Below are 20,557 nucleotides of genomic sequence, written 5' to 3'. Positions count from 1 at the left end.
GAATGATGCAGTAAGTTGAAAGTGCTTTTGACAGAAGGAAATGACAAAGTAACAAGACCCCAGGCAAGCTACCTCCTGAAAGACTGGAATATGCCAATTCATCATGTTTCTGAATTATTTTAACAGCAAGAGATCCAGCAGAATAACAAACATGGAATGCCAGCAGCATAGGAGAGTGGTAGGCATGAGTGATCAGCATTATCCCTTATCTTATTCTGGGGATTAGGGAGTACCACAATGCCAGAGCCATAGGAAAGAAGGAGCATCACGAGTTTAGAAAGACCCCAAGAGAAAAGCACAAGACACATGAAACCTTTTAGTGCTCTTTCTAATGCATTTCAGATCTATTCTAATTAGAATCATCCAGTAATAAACAGTAACAAACGTGATGAGAAAGCTATAATAAACGGCACCAACTGCCTCACAATAATTATTTTGTATTACCCTCCATGGCTCAAAACAAAAATGCCCTTATAAACAGTGGTAAAATGTGCTTTAGACATCAGAAATAGTCCTGATGTTGACTCAGACTTGTAAACATGGATCCAGAGGGGTCTAACCACTTCTTTGTTCAGCCCCACTTTTACCGTACCAGAGAAATTTTGTAGTTTAAAAAGAAAACAGAACAGACCATGCTATGACAGAGAAGTACTGAAAAAATGAGGATATTAATCTGAAGACTTCTGAGTGGAAACCAGCTCATGAGAACACCAAGTTAATGCTCTGCTTTCACAGAAATATAAATACTGTCCATGGTCAAAGCCCAAGGTAGAGTCTAATTAAACACCTCTCCATATTGTCCACAATCTCTCTGTCCCTGGAAAGAGGCTGTAAATAATAAACCGAAGTCACATGGGCTTATTTGTTATAAAACCAAGAACCATGAATTGGACTTAATTACCTAACAAGAATGGCATTTCACAGCACAGATTAGACCATTTTTCTGCTTGGTAGAACTGGCTGTAACGTAAGATGGTAAGATCCAAAGATTAGAAGGATTTACTGAGATACCAACAGAATCCCCTGCAGTCAGAATGCAAAGAACAGCTTCCCTGGCTACTTGGATAACTATTTTCAGAACAATTCCAAGCTCTGGGGTAGCTGACTTTACCTGTAAATCCAGGTTTGCAGGCACAGTTGTAGCGATTAATGCCATCAATACAGTCCCCATGAATGCACGGGTTACTGGCACAATCGTCAAAGTTATTTTCACAGTTTACTCCTGGATTTAAAAAAAAAAAAAAAAAAAAAAGAAAAAGTTAGAGGAATAAGGAGGGTAAACCTTATAAAGAAGGCAACAAAACTTTTCCCAAAGTAGCCAAATTAAGAATCCCACCTGATTCAAACTGGGGGCAACTTAAACAGGTGATGATACAGAAGCACTGCAACACCAAGGAATGTCACCTGAGCCACTGGGTGCTGGCTGAATACAACCCTGAACTTGCACTAAATATTTAAACAAAGGAATAAATATTTTGAACACTCTGCCTAATTCTTCTGCGGGCCTGACATTTTTGAAGTAAAGTGGAAGCAAATTCTCCCAAGATCAGCTGCAGCACCAGTGAGGGTTAAGCAATCCACACAAACACACCAAAGTTCAGCAAGGAAAAGCAACATGAAAATTATACTCTCACACCATAATCTGTCTCACATTTAGCAGGCAGCAGAGCATGCACAAGAAATAATTATATGCTTGAATTCAAGGCTTTTTTACATACCTGAGGTGCCCAGCAAACAGTTGCACTGGTAGCCATTGACCAGGTCAATGCAGCGCCCCTGATGGAGGCAAGGATTGCTGTGGCACTCGTCGATTTGCTCGCTGCAGATGGCACCCATGTAGCCAGGATTGCAGATACATGTGTAGGAATCGATGCCATCCTGGCATTCCCCGTGGTGGCAAGGATCAGGATCACAGTTGTTGATATTCTCCTCACACAGAAGGCCAGTAAAACCTGAGGAAAAACCACCAGCAAGAGTAAGTAAGGAGTTAGCTGGTAGGATGCTGCAGTGAGTATAGAAAGAACTGTATCAAGAATCAGCAAAGTGGCAGAGAGCACAAAGGGTAACTGGGCACCTCAACTGCATTTCCAGCCCTGGAACAGAACATTCTCCACTGCTCACAGCATTACAGGACAATACCATGCATGGAGAACCCTGGCACTGGAAGTGGTCACCTTCAGTTTACTTGGAACAGTAGCCACGACAGGAAACATGTAAATCTCCATCAGAAACATCTACTTGCATTAGTATAAACTATCTGGAGGCACACTCCTGCCATTATTGCCTCCACACAGTAACAGGGGGACAGAGTGGGGCTGACCTTGTTAGAATGAAAAACTACTGCAAAGGTGCTGCTGAAACCTTCCCAAGGGAACTCCCCTGGCTCACCTCAAAGCTTCTGCAGCTCTGCTTACTAGAAAGTTTTTTGCCTCTTACACTGGGAAACTTTTCAGTAACTGCAATCAAACACCAACTGCAAACTTATTGAAGGCTGCATGCAACCTCTGGGTTAGGAGCAATGAAACAAGCAGCAATTTGGCCTGTTTCATTCTGCTTCAGCTGGGAAACAACCTGAGCAATGGAGAAGGACAGAACCTATGCACAAAAAAGGCTAAAGGGTTCAGGAAGCTGAGAGCAGCCAACAACTCCCTCAAGAGCCCTGGTTTCCATGATGGAGCAGAGCTATATAATACATATATTATATATTATAATTTCAAATAAATGGTTTCCAGAGCTGAGGTTTTGGAGTAACAGCTTACACTGCCTTCCAGGAGCTGAAGATCAGGAAGGCAGAACTTGAAATTTGAAGACACCAGCTGGAGACTGATACAAATGAAGCTGCAGGGAATTTCAACAGCTGAAGAGTGGTTCTCACCTGAGTATTATAAGTGGATAAGAGGCTCCCCATTTTTCATACAGGTTTGTGGTTATTTCTGTGGTCAAACATACCAGGTGACGGCTAACATTTCCAAGTTCTGCGAACGTGTGCTTGGATGAATGGGTGTGGAAGTGGGTGGGGAGAGGGAAGGGAAGCTAGTTAGAGAGATGGATATAAAAAGATGTTAGGGAAGGAGGAAAAACAAACCGATAAGGGGAAAAATGGTGGCAGAGGGGGGGAAAAAAAGATGGCAGAGACAAATAAAAGAGGAAAGACCTGAAACAACCCAAGAAAAGAAAAGCCATGATCTACCACTGGGAAGGAGAAGTGGAATAATGCCAGAAGGGAAAGAAAAGACAAAAAGCAAGCAGTAAATAGAGCTATCTGTACAGCATTTGGCCAAACATTTTGCAGTTTTCAATCACATCGGCAGCTGGCGATTACCATTCAGGGAACACATCACTCACATTATGAGATCAGCAGAGCAAGAACACACTCAAACATTATTGTCTAGTAACTGACCTGCCCCCATGAGGAATTCCACATTTCAGTCTTACAGAAGGCTGTCAATATTAAATATAATACTTAGCACACGTTCATTCAAAAGGCATTACCTTGCCTGCTATCGTAGCTCAACTGAGCCACTCAGAGATCAGGAATATTTCCAGATCTCTAAACATACCTCACCAAAACATTGTTTCTCTCTTTGCAGACCAGAGTTAGACTAGGAAAAAACCATTAGGATATAGAATATGAGAATCCTTCAGGCAGGATGGAAAACAGCCCTAACACAGTGTCCTTTCTTCCATTTCAGACAAAGGTTTACCTAAGGATTTTACTAAGAACTGCTGCTTCAGTAACATGCATTTGGTTGCTTTCAGCCTGAAAATGCTCCATTACATCATTTGCCTTCATGGAAGCAATTGTCTTCCCTCCTCAGGTGGGATACCTAGGATTTCTGTGTTGAGGTGATTTATGCAGTTTTAGTGCCAAATTCAGAGCTTGTTTTTCAAGGCACAGATTTCTACATTGCCCTCCTTTACATGACCCAAAACCCTCCCAGGCCTGATAAGCTCTGTACTCTCAGTGAATGAAAGCAACCAGAACACGCACCAGCTTGAGAAAGACTAAAACAGTTCCCAAGTTTGGAGAAGATCTGAATTTTTCCTTCTTTTTCTGCATGCATCTGCTTAGTTTGTCACATGAAGTAGCCAAGAGGAAAATTCTGACCACAGTAATTATTCTTCTCCTGGTCAGAACTACTGCATTCTCCTTCTTCCAACAAATTCAGTGCCTCTTCAGGAACTTTGGGAATGGTGGAGACCATGTGTGAGAAAAAACAGGCTATTTTTAGGCTCATCTCTGCTACATTCTGTGCAGTGAAGTCAAATTTTCCTTAATAATTTGATTATTGGAATGATTCAAAATGAGAACAGTTCCACATAAATCTAACCAACCTCACTGCACACTACGATAGCTCCAGGAATTGTTCAGCTTCTTACCTAATGGAAGACCTCAAGCCAAGGCATTCCATACCTGAATCTGTATCACAAGCAGAGTATCAGTCACCAATAACTGAAAGCAACCAAGAGCAGCTCTTTACTGAGAATTAGAATGTAACACCTCTGAACCCTCTTATTTGGCCAGATGTAAAAATGAAGATAAAAACATATCTACATAACCCCTGGAGTTCTGAAGATAAGAAAATCCTATAATTAAACCTGATGCTTCTGAATATGTAATTCACCAGGCATTAACAAAAACCACCTGAGTTCCAGCCACAGCTGTGTCAAAATTTCTGTGTGATACCTGACAAATCATTTCAGCAACCCTCTGGCAGGCAGCTACTGTGTGTGGAATTTCTTCCACAACTGTTACTGCATTTCAGTCTTAGCCTTTTTGACATAAAATAGCCTGATGCAACAGAAATCAGAATGCACAGTAGCACTGCTCTGTCCACCTCTTGTTTTTTGATTGCACATGATATTATCTGACTCAGGAGCCAAGGGAGGTAAACCACAGGTAAGAGCCTTCATGCTGATGTTTTTCCATTTGTGGATTCCACAGCTAGTACAGAAGCAGCTGTCATCTTTTGGGAAGCAAAAGATGGTGCTGAAAGAGGAACGCCCATCAACTGTGAACTTCCACAGGTGAAAGGCTTTCTCTACTTAAATACTATTTCCCTACAGAAAGGAGTAGACAAAGCTCTGCAACAAAACAAGGAGCATTTCAGAGAAAGAAAGAAAAAACACTGGCATCTTCGTGAGCAGTGCTTCATGTGTTTAAGCTGTGTGTTCTGGCCACCCAGGGGCTCTGGACAGGAGACTGACCTGTGGCACACTGGCACTCGTAGCCATTGGGGTGGTCAATACATTTGGCTCCATTGAGGCAGGGCGTGCTGGAACAGTCATCTATGTCGATCTGACACACAGCACCACTGAACCCTGAAAGGCACAGACACAGAGAGAAACCCAGGAGTCAATGGAAGGAGCTCATCCACACAGCTGCATTGTCAGGAATTACCTATCAGCAAATCCTCCAAGCCACCCAAACAGCTCAGCAAACCTGCATTCAATGGCATCATTAAGCACACACCCCGGGTGGACTGGCTCCTTACCCAACCCACTCTCCAAAGGTTCTGTCTTCCAGATCAAAGGAGCCTCAGCTAGAAAACTCAGATGGCCAAGCCAAATAGAAATAAAGCAGATGGAGCTCAAGTGGTGTCCAAGTATGCCTGCCTGTAAAACTGAGAGCCCACCAATAAAAATCTTCAAGGCAATCAAAGCTAAAAATAAAATAACCATGTAAAATAACATCACTAGAGCCTTCAGACTAGAATTACTAAATTACTACAGCAGTATGGAATGCAGCTACAATATAGCACTGGAATTTCCAATGCAGTCCTTGAAGAGTTAATAAAAGTATTGACAGGTGATATCAGGTGATGCAGATCCTTGGGCAGTTTGAGAAAAAAAAAAAAAAACAACAATAAAAACACCAAGAATTCTTCTTGGAAGAAGGAGCCAAAGCAAGAGCCTGAACATCATTAGTCAATAAGAAGGGGTCCAGAGCAGGCTCTTGTCATGTATGTTCTGAACTCGAAATTTTCTGTAAGCCTTGAAGAAAACAAGTGATGCTCACTCTACAACTAACACTGCTCTCTCAGCTCAGCTCTTTTCCTTTCCTAGAGGAGCACAATTCATCTAGCTGTTCATGAAAGCACCATAAACTATACTGATGCAGAATCAGTGTATGCCTAAAAACCTCAGGAGAAGACAAAAAGCGTGCAGAGGGTCTGATCTCTAAAATGTGCAGAGCATCTCACTACAGTTTCCACAACAGAAGCTTGTGTTGCCAGCTCCCCTTTTAGATGATGTGTCCAACTGTGTGTTTGTCAATGCCTACCCAATTACAGGCACAGTATTATTGCAACCATTATGAAACTGTTGTGATTTAATAGTGATTGCAACTCACTCACTCCAACAGGTGCTACCCTAAGAACAACAGAAACTCACAAGAAATGTATCACCCACACCACCTGGGCAGTTCTTGGGAGGATGAAGTAGGAAAAGCTTCCAGAAATAAGAACTCACCAGGAGGACAGACACAGAGGAAGCGGTTGACTTTATCAAGACACACTCCATTGTTCACACAGGGATTACTTAGGCATTCATCAATATCTTCTTCACAGTGGACTCCTTTAAAACCTGTTAAAAAAATAACAAGAGGTTACTGAAGGCTGAGGAAAGTGCCCTTGAGAGTCTAACTGCCTCCTATACCAGTGCTGAAAGTCTAAGCAAGTTTCATTGCAAGTTTGCAGCCTGGACAGAAACTATGAGGTAAGAATATATACCAGGGGTTAAAAAGGGATGTTGGTTGTGTAGGTTTCACTGTTGCTGAAGATGCTCACTTAACCAGCAATAGCATTGGATGTGAATTCACATCCAATGTTTTCTTCCACTTGAGAAGGGGTTATGTTAATTATTTTGTAAAAGGTATATAAACAAACACAACAGATAGTTTTTGCTCAAGGGCTTTTAGTCAATGGCAGAGTACAGGAGAAACATTAAGAAGCGTGAAATACTTGGAGCTAGCCTTTCCTGTTCCACCTTTCAAAACATATTATATATTAATAAATATCATCTTAATAAAAACTCATTGTAATTGTCATGGTATCAGCTGATCACCCGCAGGGGTCACAATTCTTTATTTATATTTATGTTTTTAGTACTTTTTAAGTCTGTGCAGCCAGAAACTTGCATCCTTCTCTTTTTTCATCACTTTCTATCAGAGTGCAAAATTGGTCATTGGTTACGTTGATCATGCAAATTTTACAAGCACCATTTCAATCAATTCACTTTTTTTACAGTGACTTCCTCAGTTCAATGGGAGCTTGCATGATTTGAGGTATTTTAAGCTAAGAAATACCCCAATCCCCATTATCCAAAATCATCATAGGCACACCTCAGAACACAGTCACTCTTCTAAGGGTTGCACCTGCTTTGCTTTCACAAAGAGAAGACTCTGCACACACACTTTATCAGGTATAAAAACAAATACATTCACACATACCCAGCTCAGAAGGCTAACTTCCTTTGCTGATGCAGGAATTGGTTTTTTTTCTCAGCCCTCTAATTGCTTTCTCCCTCCCACACACAAATGCCAGGTCCTACTGGCTGCTGTCACCACAGCAGACTCTCTTCTCACCATTTAGCCTCACCCTTCTGCAGCTTTGTGCTGCACCTCAGCCGAGCTGGCAGCCCTCCCTGAGCTCAGCATTTATTACTTTTAGGTTGTTTTTTTTCCTTCTTGCCAGGGATGAAAGGCACGAGAGGTGGAATTCTGTGTACTGACTCAGATGTTTATTAATCACTATCTATGTTACAGTGAGTGCTACAGCAGTTCTAGCTAACAAGCTAAAAATGGTGAAATGGCAATGTGTATCGCTTGTTACAAGGTTTTTTAAGGCTTAATTGTCTACTTAAAAGCTAACACTTAAATTATTTTTACTTTTGACCCAATGACCAAACACCAGTGACCTGCAGTGCAGCATTTTCTATCCAATCATAAAAACACCATGTATACCCAAGAAGAAAGAAAACCTCCTCCCTAAAGCTTCCATCTTGCCTTGTACTTGTTACTATATTCTAAAACCCCAAACTCCAAACCCTTCACCATGTGATATTACACACTTTTATTCAAACTACACACCAGTGATTCTAGTTCTATCACTCAATTTTGGAAGCCTTCTCCAATGCCTCCGGTTAAAAGTAGTGTTCCCTTGGGGGTCTGTGCCTGACAGCACAGAAACCCCAAAACTCAGTTCACAGGGTTCCAACATGCCTTCTGGTTTCTTTTCCCTTCAAGTTCCCTCTTTGCCAGCAGCTCTCCTCACCTGGCATGCAGAGACAGGTGAATCCCCCGATTTTATCCAGGCAGGTGGCATCATTTTGGCATGGGTTTGAGTGACACTCATTGATGTCCATCTCACAGCGAGGTCCTGTGTAGCCCTTCAAACACTCACAGTGGAAAGAGCCCTCTGTGTTCACACATTTCCCAGCGTGCTCACATGGATTGCTGTTTGCTGCAAGAAAAGTATAGACGTGTGTGTATGTGTGTGTGTCAAAAGCTCTCCTCAGAGCAGGAAAGCCACAGCATTCATTATTATTCATGGGTCTTTTCCAGTGGGCATTCCCTTCTGGCAAGTAATATTGGGGAAAGACTGTTCGTCCTTCTGGGGTGTCCTGGTTTCAGTTTGAAACCGGGCAGAAATACTAATTCAATGTAGTGTAAAAATTTCACTAATAAACACTGTAATAATATTAACTAATAATAATAAACACTAATTTAATGTAGTGTAAAAATTTCAGGTAAAAATTTCATAAACATTTACAAACCAACACATTGGGGAAAGGCCACTGGAGAAAACAGCACCAGTTAATTGCCTGTCAGAGGCAAAAAGAAGGATTGCTGTCACTAGCAGGGAGCAGAGGAGTAGCTCTGCATCACCTTACTAAGGACAGCTCTGAAGAAAAAAGTATCAACTAGCAGGGACTGGAAAACTAATGATGTTTTCAAGGCCTCATTTCCAGATCACATTTTACATTTACTTCATTCCTCAGGCTGATGAGATGCCACCACAGCCACAAAATAACAAAACTTGTCCTTTTTGTGTTTTCAAAAAGGAACAGCACTCTTGTCCAAGGCAGACTGAAAAACGGAATTCAAAGAAGTGCTTCTTTCCAACCCTTCCATGAGGGCTGGTTAGGCATTACCTTCACACATCACGCTCTGGAAGCATGAACGAGCACTCACAAAACTGAAAGTTAAGTCTGTAAGAGTCCAGTTAATCCCCAAAACAAAACAACAGCATGCTATAAGAGAACTACTGCTTTAAAAGCCCACGTGGTCACCAGCCTTGGAAGGCACTCAAAAGCTCCAGCCATATTCTGGCTGTCAAATAGCCTTGATGGATTTCTACTGAGGCCATGGCTGCAACAGCTCCCACATGAACTGCAGTGCTTTCATTGTACACCCTGCACTTCTAAGGGACAGCTTAATTAACACATCTGTTTGCATGCACTCCCCACACAGTGCTAAAGCCCTCCTGCACAAGGAAGAATGGTTAAGCATCTCGCTGCTTTTCATATTCCAATTCAAGCATGGACAACTATTCTGGCTCAGCCCTTTGCCCTACGTCCTGCATGAGGTTTAAAATGCACCTAAAGACACTGAAATGGAAGGGAGAGAGCACAAAGCCCCAGGTGTGTGGAGAAGCTGTAATAAAATGTGTGTTCTTGCACCCACAAAGCACAAACAGAAGCTCACCCATTGCACACTCATCCACATCCTCAGTGCAGTCTGCTCCCTTATGGCCTTGGGGACAGGTGCAGATGTAATTTCCATTCACAGGGTTGGTGTCACACAGAGCACCTTTCTGGCATGGGTTGCTAACACAGGCATCATCCAAGTGGCACAGAAGACCTAAAGAAGCATCCAAAAGTTTATAAAAACAGAGAGATGCAGCAGTCAGACAGCATTTTACATAAATTCTATGTCCTGATAGCTCAAATAGAGACTCCACAGCTAGAAACCTGAGTAGTGTCTTACGGGCTTGAGCCTATGAACTACCATAGGGAATTCATCACACACTTACAGAACATTACATTTAAAAACAAATTCTGTCACTTTAGAGGTGTCTCCAGCACTTGTGAGGCAGGGAAATGACGGGCCATTATCAAAATCTCATCCTTTGAGCAGTTAACTAACTCTTCTCTCAAACCAGCAGGATTATTTTTCTGAAAGCTGAAAGGATGCACATGAAGCTCACTTTAATTCAGATATGCAGATCACTTTCATTTCCATATAGTTAGGAGATCCACTCATACCTAACCTAGACCAGAAAATTTTTTACTCTACCAGTAGAACACAGTCACATAAAAATACCTAAATTTGCCTTCTGGATTCGTACAATTATTATAAGAGCAAGTCACACTCACATGCAACTTCTCCAGCAAATACAGATTGTGCTAAGGGCTAGAAAAAGATCTTTCCTTGCAACCTTAAACTGTAATAAATTTGTCTTCTAGCCTGGTACAAATACTTCTTTGTCCCATGCTGCAGGTATTTTGTATGGGCTTACTTGTATTACTTAATAAATTGCTCTTTTGTTTTGTTTTTATTTAGAGTTAGGGTTAAAGTGTAAGAGAAATGGATTTTTTTTAATTTGGTTGTGTATTAAATTGTATTTAATGTATAGAGAGATTTTGCAGTATTTTTAGCTACTACCTAAAAGTGAGTAAAATGGAGGTGAATTTAGCTAGTTACAAGGTTTTTTTAAAGTGAAATAGTTTAATAAAGAGTTAATACTTATTTCTATTTTTGACTTAATAACTAACACTTGTGACTTGGAGTGTAGCACTAACTATTTAACTAAAAACTACTACTTGAAACTAGAAAGAAAAAGGAAGAAGAAGGAACAAAAAAAGGAAGATGGGAAAACGCTTAAGAATTTTTATTTTGTCCCATATTTATTATTATATTTTTAAAACTTCATAATTAAAACTCTTCACTATGTGAAATTATACACTTTTATTCTAACTACACACTTGTGATTTTAACTTCATTACTCGGATCTGGAAACCTTCTCCAAGGCCTCAAGTTAAAAGCAGTGTTCTCCTGGGGGTCAGTGTCAGAAAGCACAGAAAAGTGGAAAACTCCCAGGTTTTAGGGCTCCAACACCAGGCTGCAAGGGTGGAACAGCTCTTTGCTCACGGACAGCGTTTCTACTTTCGGCAGCAAAGCACGTAAAACAAACACTTTAAACAATAAACCCCAGGAAGCACCTTCTGCGGAAGCTGCAAGTTCTGCGCCCTCACCTGCCTTTCCCTCTGGACAAATGCAGGAGAACGAAGCCACCCTGTCGATGCAGGTGGAGCCATTGGCACAGGAGGCAGTGAAGCAGTCGTCGATGTTCTTGCTGCAGTCGTCCCCGCTCCAGCCATTGACACAGACACAGGCATAGCCCCCGTTGTGGTTGGTGCAGGTGCCCCCGTTCTGGCAGGCATTGGGCTGGAGCTGGCATTCATCCACATCCTCGGTGCAGAACTGGCCTGGTGCACAGAAACAAGCGGGTTTAGTGGCACTTGAGGTACTCAGACTCAAGGAGATTCTTGCACAGACGACACGACCAAGGGGAACTCTGTAGCCCCCTGACTGCCGCTCCTTAATTCCAGTGCCAGAGCTTCCACAGCACTGTCATCAAATCAGGCAAAGACAATCAGCATCCCTGAACAACCCCAAAGCAGGAGCTGGGCTGCAAATGACTTTGAAAAGAATGACTTTAAAAAGAATCACTTTAAAGAGGTGCAGGGTGAGAGCCGGCAGGCAGCCTGAAGAATATTGGAGATTCATCTGCAAGGAAGTGAGAAGCAAAAAGAATGAAGGGCTGCCTGCAGGGCAGCCAGAGGGACTAAGAGAAGAGATGGCATGACAAGAAAATCTTGCCAAAGTAGTATCAACAGGCCAGCAGCACGGGCAAACTTAATTCTTTCCTATATAATTATTCAATTATGATTATTCAGCAAGGAAGAATAGAATTCTTAAAACTCTTCCACCTGAAATATGTATTTTCCTTGCCCCAGGTATTGTACAGACAGCCACAAATACTTGTAAGTTTCTTGGTTGTTGAGAGGTGGTGTTTGTTTTTTTTTTTTCATCAACAAAAGAAATAATCTAAAAGTGTTCTTATAACTGGAGATATTAGACAGAAGAAAACAAATGTACACTGTCAGGAAAATTTAAGGAGAAGAAACAAAGGACCAGTAAGTATTAAATAATTTTCAAAGGAGGCTGAACTTTACAGTCACATCTACAGAAAGCTTTGCAATTCATACTTAGTGAAGTACTTTTTTTGCTGAAATCCATCTTGCTTTGACATCAAAATCTGGAGAACCTACCACTTGCAATAATATTTTGCTTCAACAGTTATTCATCTTCCCCAATAAAGCTGCACAGTTTATGTATAAGCCAAAATTGTTTAGCTGGAGTTTCAAGTAACTTTGAGTTTCCTGAACAGATAAAACCGCACAAGCACCAGCTCATCTCTTCCCAGGCTGGCATATGGGCACCTATGCAACCACAGATTACTGGTCACAGTCCACAGTCTTCTTCTTAATAAACTATTTCTCTCATTTCAGTTACATTAAAAACTCTCTAAGCACTGCACTCCTGCCTTTTTTTATTTTGTTTAACATTCCTGGTAACATGCTTTTGCCACCCCTCCTAAAACTTTGATAGCATGCACACAGCATCAGAAGATGGCCCTTTATCAGAGAGTAAGATTTGATTTGTCTGATGTGACCTTCCCCTCTTCCCCAGCTGACACCATCTCCTCTCTCACTGGCTTCCAGCAGCTTTCTGTTATTTTGGCCAAGGCTCTTTAGTAAATGTGCTTCTACCACAAGATTTCTCTTCTCCATCTACTCTAGCTGCTGCACATTTACATTTGCATGGAATTCTCCTCGTACTCCAAGAATAAGAAATCCAAGAGCAGGCCACAGGTCTTCTCTGCCAATGCACCTGGGCTCCAGTTTATTCAGGCTTGCAAAATTAAAAATACTTATTAGATGTTGATAAGTCACATTGTTTATTAATGGCACAAAAATAATGATGTGAGAGCACAGACACACCCTTCTCAGTACACCAAACTGAAACATTTATCATGAGCAGCAATCTAAAAATGCCCAAACTTAACTATCTCCACCTACTATACTCATGATTCCTTTTGTTTTCCAAGTACTGAGATAAATCCTAGCCTTTGATCCCGTGAGACTTGGATTTTTTTTCCACTTAGGGGCAAAGAAATAAAATTATCATTAATAAAATAAGTTGCAGAACTGCATTCTGTGCATACATTCCATTGTTTTGCAGGACTACTTCAAAACAATAATTTTATAATTTCAAAAACTGTTAACAAAATTTTGACAGTAATGATAATTAATTCTGAAAACACTACTGTAATCTTCAATTCCCAGTTTGCTTCATGAAACAGTGGGGGAGAACTCATTTCTCCTTGCTACTGTTACCTGCAAAACACCTCTGTGCATTATGAACAAACAAACCAGGCATTTGTCACACCAGAATTGCTTTGTTCAGGAGCTTTCAGTGCTGGCTTATCAGTGGTCACCCTGAAAGGAATCAGGGAGCTGGGGCTGGTTCTGAGCACTCACGCGTATCTCACAGCTCAACACAATCGCCTTCCTCCAAGAAAAAATAATCAAGACCTTATTTGCTTATTATAAAAGTTACTTTCCTTCCGTTCTTGGAGGGGGCCCTCTCTGAGGAGCTATCACATCCTTTTGGCTCAGCCAGCCCGAGCTGCTACCACCAAAGCGTGAAGAGGTTTTCAACCACACCACAGTGTGCTGCCTCTCAAGAAATTCATCTGCCTTTTGACTGGCTGAACAGAACTCAATATATGAAATATAACAAACTCAACATATGAGATATAACATTCTATGGGCTTTCAGCTAGGGCAACTGAGCGTGGGAGCACATGATTTTAATCTGCATATTTTTTGCTGTTGGGGGCTTTTTTTTGTCGTTGTCATTTTTTTTAAGCAAAGATGGGCTGACTAATCACCCATATCAACTATCAGGGCTTGGTTCTGACTTCCCATTTCAAGTGTCACTAGTAATACCAACACTTAGGACTTTTTTTAGGATTCTTTTTACTAGCACTCACCCTCCACTTCTGGAAAGGACAGTACCAAGTGACATCATGGATGTCCTTGCAATAACCCTATGTCCTCAGCTATTCCATTTCTTCTGCAGCCCTAAACGAAAACAAACTTTTAAGAGGTCTATCAATGGCTCCACAAGAGAAGAAAAATACAGAGCTTAAATTCTTCAAGCAATTGAACTGTATTATAAAGACATACAACGTTTGAGCTCCTTCAATCTGGTACTCACTTGGCTTCTCCAATTCCTAATGCCCCTTTTGCAATACAATTGTATTTGTGTTTAATTATGAGTATGAATCAGAGCTCCAGCCTAATGCAGTTTGTTTTAAAAACAAAGTAAATTCAATTCAATATATTAAGAGGCGTAAATGAACAATTAACTATTGCATTTTACAATTAAGTATTTTAATGAAAAGACCTTGTTCTTAATTGGAAACTTCTCTCTACCAGGCTAGTTAGATTTAAAATCAAAAGAGACAAGTTGTCTGAACAATTTACTTATGGGATGCTGCTTTGACTTAACTGTAACAAGAAAAATGTATCTATTTGCAGTCATGTAGTTGGCAAGCTTCTTTTCTGCTTGTTAAAAGAGTTTTAGGAAGAATCAAGTCTTGCATTCTCAGAGCAGAAATTCAACTTCCAAGTGCAAAGTCCATTATGGATTGTACAAACTGTACAATATAAGACACATGCCCATAACCCAAGTAACTTCTGAATGCTACAGCTGAATGTTAATTCAACTAGCTGCAATTTTGTGTAGGTATTTCTTTTTTCTTGTGCTCCTGCTAGTTTCAATTACATTTCTAAAAGTCACATAGTAAACAGAGATGAACTAGTGAAGTGTGAATACACTAACAGCACAATATTTTGATGGAAATGTGGAAACACACACATAAAAGACAACAAGAAAGGAAACACAGTTTACTCCAAGAAGGTAATGAAAACCTAGGCTGACCTTGATATTTGCAGAGCCTGGGAAATCAGTAAAATGCCGACTCAGGTTCTAAGTGACCTTGTACAAAGTAAACAGCTAGTCCATGTGGCATTTCAAAATTGAGAACTAGAAGTAGAAAAAGGGAACAGCCTTCAACTCTTAGCACTTTTTGCCCACTATGAAACTAAGTCACTTCCTGCATATTTCCCCTCAGAAAAGCCATATGGAGTAAGTCAGACATGTTTGTGCTTTGATTGCTCCCATTTTCAGAGCCTCAGGAACTGCAAGGAACTGCAGCGGCTTCTCTTTTGGCAGGCACAGGGTTCAAGGACTCCCTCAAGGAGCTGTACCACATCTCATTGATGAGAAACTGCCAGCCCTCCTCCTTCTTTATGTTAGAAAGAAAATAAAGCCTGATTTATCCAGGTAAAGCAGCACACAAAATTAGAACAATCCCACACCAAAAGTGAGGAGCATTAGCTTGAACAAACCAGTCAGTGAAACATTAATCCTGGAAAGCAGCACCAGACATCTCCAAAAAGCTGATCCTAACAAACCTCAATTCACTGATGCTGCAGCTGAATGCAGGACCTTCAGACAGTTTAATCAGAGGACTTAATCTCTGGCAGAACAGACTTTCCATGAGGGAGAACATTTTCTTGGCCTCTTAACAGCAGGAAAGTCTGCTGATGCACAGCTGGAGTATCAGAGGCTAAAGCTCCTGACAGCAGATCTAATACAGTTTAATAAGTAAAAACAGTCTGTAGGGCAAAGAGTGCAAATACTTTCCTGCACCTTGAAAAAAAAGAACAAAAATGAGAAAAAGAAAGAAAAAAAGAAAAAGGAAAAAAAAATCAGTTCCTTGAACTGAGCTGGGAAGAGACTGCAATATCCCATTTCTCTCAAAATCACAACCTGCCCAGTACTGGGCTCAAACTGAACTGGAAGTCAGAATATCTTACAAGTTTAGGTACATTGGAAAGGCAGCTTGGTGAGGATCACAAACTGGTCCTTAAGAGACTTACTGGAAGGGGAGCATCAGGTTTCAAGAAGCTTTTATGCCATCATCCACTCAAGCTCATGAAGTTCATCATTTATCTCAGACACAGCACACAGGGAAGAGGTCACAGCTCTCCTGAAAGGGCTACCTGGGAACTATAAACCAGACCCAGGCAACAACTCTTTCAAAGAGTAGTTTAATTCACAAAGTATTCCCAAGATTGCTGTACGGGTTTTGAATAAAACTGGTGTAGCTCAAAAAAGCACGGCCCCTTTAGAACTGTTTGCATCTTTAATCCAAATTTTAAAGGACTACTAGGTGAGAAGGTGAACAGCATGTTATCAAGACTCAAGAAGGGGCTAAGAGATAAGAACAGTGTTTGTTTAAATGACCAAATCTAATTGTGGCAGAAGATAAGCAGTGCCACGCTCCAAAGGACCATGCAGTTTCTTCTCCTCTCCTCGCCAACCACATGTGTAGACATTCAGGATGCCAGCTGGCTGGGGAAGGACATTCCTCTGTCCAGCTCTGTCTTGTAACACAAGAAAAATGTCTGCATTGACAGTGTAACCCAACACGCATCCATCAGCTCAAAGCTAAGTTTCCTCATGCTCCTGTGTGAGCTCCCTCAATAAACAGAAAGGGAAAAATAGCATGGAACCACTGAGCCTTCTAGGAAAATGGTATCTATGAAAAATACCTTAGCTCCCATGTTTCTGAACTGTGTATTTTTAAAAGCCATCAGTTCAATCTTTAACCCACTGACCTATCCATACTCCTTGAAATAGTACAGCAACAATTAACACATACAGGCACTGGAGTGACTAATTAATGACCTAGAAGGGGATGAAACAGTAGGCAGTGGTGGCTTTTATAAAAATAACATTTCTATTTTCCAAGAGGAAGTCAGGGATTTCAGACAGATTCAACCAAGTGAGGCTGCTGGGCAGCGCCAACAGCAGGCGAGGCTCGAGGCACAAATGCCAAGCAAAATACACAGGCAAACAGAGTTGCTGCAGAAGGCTTGGGTTAGGCACTCCTTGAGGAAACATCAGCTTCCCTGGAAGAGCTCAGTGGGGACCTATGCTCAATCACAGCTTTAATCACCAAAATAAATAGTGCCAAGCAGACGTTTGACTGCAAGGAACAATAATGAATGCAAACACTCGTTGTGCAATGGCCATGGCACAGCCTCGGCCAGGAATACATTTTGCAGCGCTGAAGCCACCACCTCTGAATAAAAAAAGAGGTAGAGTTCATAGCCTGACAGAGAAGAACTTTCTAGGAGACTTATGAAGGAATTCCTACCCACAAAGGGAGAAAGACAGCTAATAAAGAGCACAATACATCAGTTATTGCAGGGAAGATAGAGTACACGGTAAAGTCTACAAAAAAAGATATTTGATTGTTTACATAATTTGCTTTATTGACACTAGGTACCTCAAAGCAGAGAACTGCAAACTTCACTGAAGGAGGGAACACCTTTACCCAGACCAAAATGTCCTGAGCAATGAACAGGCAATACTGAAAGGGATCTCAAGTGTGATGCCCAGATCACATACAAATTCTAGACCCTTCACCAAAGCCATCTCCACAGCTCCCTGCAGGCAATCCACCAAATGAGACTGATACTTTGAGGTCCAAGGACGGCTTCAGGGGCACACAAAATTCCATGGTGCAAACTACACTGTTTGCACCTGCCAGAGTTGCATGTGTGTTTAGTAAAGGTCCTCCCTGCTTAAGTTTCACAGTGGTTCCCCCAGACAACTGAAGCCAACTATTTTTCCCCTGGCAGGAGTTTTCTAAAGAACCTGCATCATAGCGCTCAAAAACGTGCTCCTTCCCCAGGCTCTCGCAGCACCTTTCTTCCAGAGCAGCAAAGCAGCAGCAGCCATTCCCAAACCTCAGGTGTTGGAGTTTTTGTTTTGCTTTTATTAGATCTCAAATACATGTCAAATACCATCAAAGAAATCATAAAATTTAGTAGCTTAATATAGAATTTGAACACTTGAAGATGAATCTACAATTGTAATGAGCAGAGCAAACATCTGTGTTTATTTTAGGCTAATATGGTAGAGAAAAGAGTTTAATTTCATAACCACACTGGGAAGCATGCAGTGGAACTAATGGGCTTTTACAAGGGATTTTACAAGCCCCAAATACAAAACTCTGGGCTTTAAGAGACTTATGCACGGCCTGATCCATTAAATACTGCCCTAAATCACTCCCCACAAAATACTGGGTAGAGAGGGCAGTCCCGACTGAGCTCCTCAGAGGCAGTAATACAAATGATCAGAACACGATTCATTAAAAATTCATTAAAACTGATGCACTAATGACAGACTGGTTTAATATGGTGGTGACAGGTGAAATGACTGGGGACAGCAGCAGGACAGAGAAGTAACCCACAGGAAATACGCATCACCAAGCTACTCTCTGCTCTGTCCTTCTCTTTACCTCCTCTGGAAAACCCTGTGAATCAGGGAAATACCAAACTAGTGAAAAAATCTGTGAGGCAAAAAAAATAATTTAACAGCTGGAGCCAAAACTTACAATGAAGGCTTCATATTCTCAAGCTATCTCAGCAGCCCATCTTCAGTAATTACCCAAAGACAAATCACCTCCTTTAAAGTACAAGGGAAAGGACAGAAACTGCCAGAAACAAGTCAGCTGGAGATGTAACAACTGCTACCTATTAGTCTGGCCTCACAGCAGACATCCACCAACCCAGCCCCACCAGAGGGATCTGGCCTATCCTGCTTTAGTGCCAAGCACATAAAAGGTGTATTGAAAACCCAAGGACATCTCCACAAGAGATCATTTGGCACATTTGAGTGCTAAGAGGATTTCCCGAGCTGGAAAGTCACCAAAGGCTTAAGGGAGGAGGCAGTAGTGTGCTCTGAGTTGGATGCTGTCATTCTGTCATCAGATCAGCTCAGCTGTTAACACCTCAGGTGTTTTATTACTGCCTCCCTCCCACCCAAGGCTTGTCATTGGGAAATGAAAAGCAGCACCAAGAAAACAGGAGGTTGTGGTAGGTTTTACAGAATCTGTGTGGGATAAAGTACTACGGGTAGAACCTTCAATGCCTCTGGAATCCATCCCCTCTGCATGGCACTGAGAGCAAGGGGCACAAGAGAAACAAACAGCATCCAGGATAAAGTCTGTTTGTGTCCAGCGCTTCAAATCGTTTGTACACTCAAACTTGGAGCTGCCAGCTCTGGAGGTTGCCACACGCTCCCTGCTCCCTTTGTATCTGCCTGTTCAAACATGACGGGGGAAGACGAATCATGATCCCTCTTGGCCTCTTTCAGAGCTGTCTCTTGGAGATACTACTGTAGTGACACCAGCCAACTCATCAAGCTTGGCACAGACAGATCCCAGCCAGTACCAAAGAGGCCACTCTGCTTTTTAATAAAGCCTGGAGAAGCACCAGGAAGCTGATCGCTGCTGCACTGCTTAAGGAAGATGACTGCACTTCTCATGGGAGCATAACCCAGCCTCCCTGAGCTAACACAAAGGTCTTGGGACATCATCTAGGATCACCAGGAGGGAAAAGAGAACAGCCCTGAGAGGCCTCTCTGTCACATCATCAGCAACACTCTCCATAAAACAGCAAGGATGTGCATTTAATGATTTAGGAAGCTGGCATGTTCAATATTTATCATCCATGTCACCTATTGTCAGAGTTAGTTCCTCTACATTTTGACCCACTAAGTACTCCAAGAAGGCAACATTTTCTTGAACACTAAACTAACACAACTTGTTACTGTGTACTTTGGTGACATGGAAGCTGAGGAAGCTGGTATTTGGCAAAGACAGTTTCAAGAAATAAAACACCAGAGCATATGATCTTTCATTAAAATGTTACATATGAGTCTTTTGATGTTTAGCCCCCTTCCCAGCCAAGTAAAGTCACGTCTGCCCAGAGTTTAAGACAGGGATTTTCAAAGGAAACCAAGGTAGGGAGCAAATATTACTCTAATTAAATAGGAATTCAACCCTTAACGCCCCACTTTGAAAATTCCTGCCTAAAGCTCTGCAGAAAAAGTAACCCTTGTGCTAGCTAGTGTTTGGGAGCATATGACCGAGCTAACAGCTATTTTAATTAAAAAGCACAGCCCTGCTGCCTGAAGAGCTTTTCTGCTCAAGACAAACATTTGCTGCTTAAGCTAGCTTCCAGTGCTGGAGTTCTTTGGTGGAGTCAGCTGTTAGCACACTGTGCTTCCCTTAGAGACAAAGGTCGCCTAGATTTTAAAATATACAGTTCACTGGAGCCCTCTTTTCAGGGGAAAACAAAGCCTAAATAAATACAACTGCCATGGGAGTCCTGCCTTCCCAGCCACAGGGGTAGAAATAATGAAAGGGAGTGAGCAGGCCAAGCCTGCAGCTGAAGTTCTACAATGTAGGTCTTCTAAAACCCACTTGAGAGAGTGGGCACAGTGTCACCCCAGACCTAGAGACCCATCCCACAGCTTCTGACACAGCAAACTGTGCAAAAGA

The 20,557-nt window shown here is 41.7% G+C and overlaps 1 protein-coding gene across 1 annotated transcript in view; it reads right to left on the bottom strand.

Annotated features, from left to right (window-relative positions):
* The window catches only part of NOTCH2 (notch receptor 2), an 80,611-nt gene that overhangs the window by 33,481 nt on the left and 26,573 nt on the right, over positions 1 to 20,557 (bottom strand). The window contains exons 6-12 of the mRNA XM_062497703.1: positions 11,257 to 11,490; positions 9,707 to 9,862; positions 8,274 to 8,462; positions 6,472 to 6,585; positions 5,209 to 5,322; positions 1,719 to 1,952; positions 1,112 to 1,222 (exon numbers count right to left, since the gene is read on the bottom strand). Coding sequence (XP_062353687.1) covers positions 1,112 to 1,222; positions 1,719 to 1,952; positions 5,209 to 5,322; positions 6,472 to 6,585; positions 8,274 to 8,462; positions 9,707 to 9,862; positions 11,257 to 11,490 — 1,152 coding nt within the window. The remainder of the gene's footprint in view (positions 1 to 1,111; positions 1,223 to 1,718; positions 1,953 to 5,208; positions 5,323 to 6,471; positions 6,586 to 8,273; positions 8,463 to 9,706; positions 9,863 to 11,256; positions 11,491 to 20,557) is intronic.

This window comes from Cinclus cinclus, chromosome 8, assembly GCF_963662255.1.
Source record: "Cinclus cinclus chromosome 8, bCinCin1.1, whole genome shotgun sequence".
NCBI classification, from domain to species: Eukaryota; Metazoa; Chordata; class Aves; order Passeriformes; family Cinclidae; genus Cinclus; species Cinclus cinclus.
Note: the sequence above shows the minus strand (reverse complement) of the source record. Positions and strands in the feature narration are given on the sequence as shown.